General features: G+C 43.8%; 1 protein-coding gene across 3 annotated transcripts; it reads right to left on the reverse strand.

Annotated features, from left to right (window-relative positions):
* Positions 1 to 1,346: 1,346 nt before the first annotated feature.
* On the reverse strand, positions 1,347 to 7,622 carry LOC143371682 (uncharacterized). 3 transcript variants are annotated; one of them, XR_013086087.1, is made up of 2 exons: positions 3,523 to 7,622; positions 1,347 to 3,441 (listed from the first exon to the last, which is right to left on the reverse strand). XR_013086087.1 is itself a non-coding variant. In XM_076817152.1 (2 exons), exon 2 carries the CDS (start codon positions 3,051 to 3,053, stop codon positions 2,433 to 2,435), a length of 621 nt encoding a protein of 206 aa, XP_076673267.1. In that variant the 5' UTR covers positions 3,054 to 3,471; positions 3,523 to 7,602; the 3' UTR covers positions 1,544 to 2,432. The 3 variants fall into 3 exon arrangements, 1 of the variants encoding a protein (XP_076673267.1); XR_013086086.1 differs by having other exon boundaries at positions 1,347 to 3,453; XM_076817152.1 differs by having other exon boundaries at positions 1,544 to 3,471; positions 3,523 to 7,602.
* Positions 7,623 to 7,761: the final 139 nt, after the last annotated feature.

Below are 7,761 nucleotides of genomic sequence, written 5' to 3' on the forward strand. Positions count from 1 at the left end.
AAATAGGTGATGAGCGGATATTTCTCTCTGTCATCAGTTGCTTTATATGGCAACAATCAACAACGGTCTGATACTACTATTTTTTATCGGTTATTTGCTTCCCATTCAAGAGTACCAAATGGGTATAAAGCGCCATCAAGAGGTATCTTGCTGCATACGTTTCAAGAATATCGATGATTTATATAACATTTCGCGGCAGAATTTGTACGCCAAATCTGGAGAACGCCAAATTTTCCTGCAATGACTTAAATTGGTCAGATATGTTAGCAGCGTTACTTATTGTTGATGGCCGAAATCCAAGTGAAGCAAAGGATTTAACAATTGCCGAACGACTTGCCTTAGTTCAGCAGTAACCAGTAGTCTTGGCAAGACAGTTTATGGTACAGGTGAATCCATTGATTCGATTTTTGAAGCACAATTCTATGTGTATAGGTGGTCCTGTTCAAGACTTTTGGTATAGAATTGAATTCCAAAATAGAGGAAGCCCACATCTTCATATGCTTGTTTGGTGTACCAATGTACCCGATTTTTCCACAAACGGCGGCATCGACTTAATTGAAACAATCGTTTCATGCTCATTAAATCAAGACGATGAGCAATTGCGTAGTTTAGTTGAAAGTGTACAGGTGCACAAGCATACTAGTACTTGTTATAAAGATCGTAACAATGGTATTTGCCGATTTGATTTTTCAAGACCAGTAAGTGAAAGAACTACATGTTTATGCCCTGATGAAACTGTTGCAAACAACGGACGTTCCTACATATTGCGAAGGACCTTAGAAGAAATTATGGTGAATAACTTTAACGCAAATCCCCTAACAATTTGGGGAGGAAGCACGGACATTCAACCATGCGGTACTGTCGATGCTGTAGCATATTACGTAGCTAAATACGCAAATAAATGTGAGCCCGATGACAAAGGCGAGGTTATGAAGGAAGCTATACTGCGGGCTAAGAGAAGTGGTGGGTCCTTATGGAATCAGTTATTTTCTGTGTCAATGGCAATTCTTTCTCAGCGATTATTAAGTGCTCCTGAATGCGCCTATCAGTTATCTCATTTGCCACTTAAGACGAGCACGCGTAAAGCAGTTTTTGTAAACAGCTGTAAGCCTGAACAACGGTTTAGGATTTTGCGATTTGATGGAGATGAAACATCTGTCGCAAACTCATTGAAAGAAAGGTGCAGCCGTCAACTTAACCTCAAACTCCAAGTTAATAATAATTTTTAATCAATATAGTGAATCGATCTATCGAACCAATATGTAGCAAACAGACATTCTAAAGCTAGCAATTTTCCAAAATGTTTTTCAATGTTAACGTCGCAGTGTGTCGCGCGATCACGTGTAATTTGAATCCCCTGGAACAGCTGTGTGAGATGACATCATTTTCACGGCGTGCAGAACGCGTGAACGAAATATAAAGCATGCAGAAACTTCGTACGCGTGAATCAGAGAAATAATTTTGTGGCGGGAAGAGAAGGAGGAAGACGGGCAAGTAAATAGAGTAATATATGTAAAATAATTATATATATTATTACATATTAAAAATATAAAATAAAAGAAAATAGAAGAAAAAATAAAAAACAATAAAAAATCCTACTCCAGAATCTGGAGTAGCCGGGTCAACAGCTTCGCCGTCCCCGAGAATCGTAGGATGAACCTTCGGTACCACGAGATCATCCCAAGCAATTAGCGGAGTTCCATGGGGCTGGTCGGCGGGGCAATTCCCTTGATGGCTAGCACCTTGTCTGTGTCAGTCTTGATCCCCTGGTTTATTACGACGTGACCGAGGTACTGTAGTTCCGAGCGACAGAAGCAGCACTTGTCCTGGTTGAGACGGAGTTTAACGTCCCGCAGTCGTCGCAAGACCTCGTGCAGGTTCGGGAGGTGTTCGTCGAACGAGTGGTAGGGCACGATAATGTCGTCGAGGTAGGTGAAGGCGTGTGGCTTCAGGCTCGGCCCAATGACCTGGTCGAGTAGGCGTTGGAACGTGGCCGGGGCCGAATGTGGGCCGAACGGCATGACCCGGAACTGGTAGAGGCCACGACCGGGAACGGTAAACGCCGTGCCGGATCAGCTGTCCGGCGCAAACAGAACCTGCCAGTAGCCGTTGGCCAAGTCGAGGGTGGAGATGAACTTCGCCTCCCGAAGCTTATCCAAGGTGGCCTGTACCTGCGGTAGGGGGTATGCATCCTTTTCTGATATCCGGTTGACGTATCGAAAGTCAATGCAGAATCGCCGCTTGCCGTTCTTTTTCCGGACCACCACCACGGGCGAACTCCGCGGGCTGCTGTCTGACGGTTCGATCATCGAATGATGATGCCGTCTGCGAGCATTTTGTGCACCTCCTCATTGATGATTGTCTGGGTGGCCGGGTCCTTCGGCGTATAGCGGTGCTCGATCAGTTCTGTATATTTCAGGCGTATCCGGTGTTTAGCTGGGTGGGTGGGCCCGCGTATCCGTTGGAAGCGGGGAAGTTCGGTGGCCAGTAGCTGATTGAGTTGGACTTCCTGTGCAGGCGTGCAGTTCTTTAGGCCCGGGGCGTCGATCGCGGCGGTTTCGGCGTTGAACTGCCATTGGTGCGGTTCTACTCAGAGCGTGAGCCCGAGCTTCCGGATGAAGTCCATCCCCAGGAGTACTTCCTGGGTGAGGGCGGCCATGATGGTGTATGTGTGCCGGACCTCCAATCCGGCTACCTTGGTAGTCAGGGTGATCTCTCCGTCCAGTGAGACTGTTGTCCCGTCGGCTACTGTGGTCTGGAACGAGCTGGTGGCCAGTGTGCCTCCGGCTTGGTAGTAATCGCGCCGCGACGTCTATGCGCATATAAGAGCGGATGGAATCAGAGTTGACCAGGGCTGCATAATTGCGCTTGCCCATGCGGAAGTCCAGGAACAGCCTGGGATCCTCGTCTAGTTGTTCGATATAGAAGTCCGTGGTGAAGTCGGCCGGGATGCGCCTTTTCACCTGGCCCCTGGAGCGTTTCCGGTCTCCGGGTGGCAACGGTAGTCTCGGGTGGCCCGTCTTTCGATGCCGCAGTATGAACAGAACAACCATCCTGTTCGGCGGCAATCTTGAGCCGTGCTGGCCGCATCGCCAGCAACAGGTCGCTCGGTCACTTCGGCAACATTGTTTTTCTTCAAATTGGGGCTCGGCCGCCGGCTCGGGCTGGTTCGTTATCTGATGGTGGGAGCGTAGAGACTTTCATATTCGTCGGCGCACTTTATTAGCTCGGTGACCGTGGTGACTTCGGATCGACGAATATATTCTCGGTACTCTGAGCGCAGTTCCGGTACAATTTATCGAGCTGGTGGTTGACGTCGAACTGGCTGTGCTGTTGCATCAGTGCCAGGAGCGCCATCGAGTATTCTCGTGCCGTTTCACCGCATCGCTGCACCCGTTGGTGGATGGTCTCCTCTTCGTCGATGGAGATGAAAAAGCCTCTCTGCCCAAATAACTAATAATACCCAAAAATCTGCCCATTTACTATTTCGCAGAGGCACGGTAGGAATTGTTCGGGGCTTACCTGGTGGCTATACTGGAGGTCCTTGAGTCGCTGGAGGAATTCGGCGGTCCCCTTTCCGCCGTAGTAAAGGGGATTTCACGTAGTAGTGTCCACCCCATTTCCGGATTCTGCTCAGCGGTGTTTTTGGGTGCTGCCGGGAGGGTTCCCGGGCTGGTGGAGGGTCCTCCGTCGGTTGCGTCGGCTTTGCTCAATGACTTGGCGGCGGAGCTGATCGAGATAACCCTCAGAGTTCACTCCGAGCGTTTTAGTGGTTTCTACAAGTGCTGATTTCGGCAGCTGATACACCCAGCTAACGGGTGTATTCATTCGACTCCTCTTCCTAAGGTCCCTGTTCGAGCGCCAATTTGTGGCTCGCTTATGGCGGGGCAAGGGGGAACAAGAGGAGAGTTCCTTGCCGGCTCAGTCGAGGACTGAGACCTGATGTCTCGGGTTCGTCGAATGAATGCACACCGTTAGCTGCTGTTTTATATAAAGAATTTTTTGCTCTCGTAGAGCGTCGTTGACCGCGATGCTGGGTAGGCCAGGCAGGGCGACTTAAGGCTAACGAAACGCGAATTAAAACTACGCGGCGCAAGACGGCTTAGTTCTAGGCTTATATCTAGGCGAATTATGACAAAGCGAACTAATCTCTAGGCAGCTTATCGCTAGGTAGTGTATTACTAAGGCTAGCGGCTACGGGTTCCCGCTAGAATCTCGTCCGTCTATCGACGGCGGTGTCCGGCGATGCTGCAGTTATCGGCGGCGATCGGTCGGTGGACCGATGGGGGAAGGATTCGTGTCTCCTGCTGGAGGAGTTAGAACCTCGGCCCTGCACAGGCTACATGGACGGCCTATCGTGCGGTAGGCCAGCTATGATTGACCACTGGGGGCCACCGCGGCCGGATGGTCAAGCGCGAATCGAGATTCGGCTGATGTAACGACCAAGGAACGGGTTCACAAGCGGTCAAGCGGTATGGCACTCGGCACACTAGGATTCCCTCGGAGGAGGAGAGTGGTGGATACCAAAAAGAGCTTCTACCATATCGACTTAGCATGTATGGCTGAATCACGGAGCAAACTGATTATGGTCGCTCATGGCCCTAGTCTTATGCTTCGCGGCGTGTAAAGCTGCCGCGAGAGCACTCATCAGTCGAGTGAGGTGGGGGAACTGCTTCGCCCGGCGGAAGCTCGCCTCGCGAGTTGGCGCGCGAGGTGAGGGGACCGCCTCTGTGACGTTCGTCACAACTTCTTCGGAAGGAAATGTAAATGCTACTTATGTTTTAGCTGTATCTAATGGAAAAACTAAGGTCGAAGCTAGATATATTGGCTGGTGAATTCGTTTTAGCGAGCAGCGATCGATGAGAAATCAACCACCACCACCTGACGATCGTGGATTTGTCAGATGGAGTTGCGTGGCCCTCGAAGGGTATGGTGGGGTAACGGGATCGCTGCTCGGCTCCGCCTGTAACGTAGCTGTGTGGCTGTGTTTATTCTTAACCTAACAGTTGTGTGCGTTACGAAGTTATGCGTAGACCAATACGAGATGAAGCTATCAAGAAAGAATCAATGTTCTGACCAATAAAACTCCTGAATTTGTTCGGACCTAACGCACACCTATTCTGATGTGTGCATTTCTACGCTGACAGCTCGGTTTGGCCTACACGCCAGAAGCTTGGCACTATCCCCACGACTTCTGGCTCACTCTTATTCTGCAAAGGCAAAAGCGAGATCGAACGAGAGCGAGGCAGAAAACGTTGAGAAAAGGAGCACCTGCGTTGGAAACTTACCGGCCAATATATCTGGCTTCGACCTTAGTATGTTAACATGTATACCTCAAATAACCGCTTTATCTATTCCCCAATCGTTAGATCATTTCAATATTGAATATAAAATAAAATGGGTTAATGATTTATGGGTAAAAAATAAAAATATTTGCGGTATATTAGTAGACGTCGAGTCTTCATTGAAATATCAAACTTCATTATGTAATGCCGTTATAATAGGGATAGGAGTAAATATTAATTCATTACAAAAAATGCTTTCAAATATAAGTCACCCTTCCATTTCTATGCAAGTGTACAAAAAATAAATTTATAATTTAGAAGTTTTAAATAAGATTCCCGGTTTTTTAACTTCTAATATTAATAATTTAATTAGAAATGGTTTTGAGGATTTAAAAGTTTTAATAGAACCAAAATTGGAATATTTTAATAAAACTCCTCTTATATTTGCTTTAGAAACTCCGTCAGATAGGTTTATAGTAGGTCAAATTGTAGGAATAGGAAAATGTGGAGAATTAATTTTATTAATTTTATTACATGCCGAAAATCTTTGAAAATTGGAGGCATCAATCTTTATGCAATAGTAAAACCCTCCGCAAAATTTAAGAAAAATTGATTCGGTAGTTTTCAAATTATTTAACATTCAATTAAACATGAATTCTTATGGGAAAACGCAATATTGAGAATATAACTACAAAATTAAGAGTGAAATAATAGGCGAAAGTTTTTTTGTACAGAAAGATCAAACACTGAAGAAAATTGTCACAAAAATTCCGGACAATTAATTTGATGATTTTTGAATAAATGAAAGAAAATGACACGGAAAACTTGGAGCGGCGGTAACATGTATAGGAAAATGTTGTTCAAAATCGTGTCCCCGACATCATATCTAAAAATCATTGAAATCTGTGAGGATGGAAAACTTATAAATAATTACCAAGTTTATATAACATTGTAAGGTGTAATAACTTCCCTGATGCTGCATAATTGCCAAGTCATAAAATGTTCTTTAACTAAAGATGTGGACTTGGAGTGATTTGTGAATGAAAGTGTCAGAGTTAATGAGAGCGCTAGACTTAGTTCTACATGAGATCTCACCACTCTTAACTACATTTTTTACATGAAATGTTTTTGATGGGATTTTGGTTTACTATCCGGTACTCCTCTTCTGTCGTCCTGTTATTCTAATAGTAGTTATAGACATGTAACAATTAAACCATATTTTTTACGAGAATGGATGTATAACGAAAATATTATTCAAGGATAAAAGTTTTTGTAAAGTTAAAAATTGTTCTACCTGTAGATAGAGAATATACTATCGATAACATAACAAAAGCAGTTGAAGCTGCAATAGAATCAAGGCAAAATGGAAGTATATTACTTTGTATAGAAAATAATAATAACATTGATGAAGTGGGATTAGGAATGTTCAATCCCTTATTGGGATATAATTCATCTGAAGAGTAGAACTACTTATTTAATTTTACACGGATCCCTAATATTTTAAATATCAAAATATTAAACTTAATCCTATCTTCTTCATTTTTTTCTAGTATCGGTAATAGCTCTGCATCATATGGATCACTGCTATCTAGGATTTTTGTAGAATATTCAAAATGCACGCCTGATAGAATAACGATTCCTTTATTATACTTCATTTCTACTATTGCAGGTAAGAAAGTATCATTTTCAAGTTGATAATCAGCTATTACCTTTACATTAGCATATAAGTTAGCATTTTGAAAATAACCACCTCCGTTATAATAAATTCTCATGCTATCATTAAGAAAATCTTTATCATTTATAGTTAATTTAAGTAAAGCGGCTCGAGCTCCGCTATGACTGTTATAATCATATTTTGCAAGAATAGGCCCTACGGTTTTATTAGGAAAAAATGCTAGTTCCCTTTCTTCCATAACCTCCAATTCTCCTCCTTTATCAAATTCAACAAAACTAGAACCATAATATGCACCTGCACAGAATCCTAAATAGTTCCCACCATTTTCTACATATTGTTTAATGATGTTATTACCTTTGCCGTTAAGTTTTTTAGCATAAGGTATATCTGCACCTCCCGGCATTATTAATAGAACTGCGTCTTTAGTCCATTCTTTGTATAAAATACCTTCTGCATCAATAAAATTGATTTTATAACTTGTGGTAATATTCTCTAAATTATGAATAGTATGTTTTAAAGAAGTTTCAGCTGCCCCCTCATCGTTATATACGTATATACTCATAGTTTTAGGTATAATTGATTAAGATTCAGAATTACCCGCTCTTTGCAAACCCGGATCGTAGGTTACTAATAGCACTTTCAGCAACCTGCACTAGTGCGTAGTTGTGGAGATTTATCGATGGTACTATCGATAGTTATCGATGGTCCTCACTATCGAAAACTATCGATGGCCCTCACTATCGAAAACTATCGATAGCTTGTTTCCCTATCGATAGTAGAGGTGATACCGCGAATTTTAAA

Source organism: Andrena cerasifolii, chromosome 7 (assembly GCF_050908995.1).
Source record: "Andrena cerasifolii isolate SP2316 chromosome 7, iyAndCera1_principal, whole genome shotgun sequence".
NCBI classification, from domain to species: Eukaryota; Metazoa; Arthropoda; class Insecta; order Hymenoptera; family Andrenidae; genus Andrena; species Andrena cerasifolii.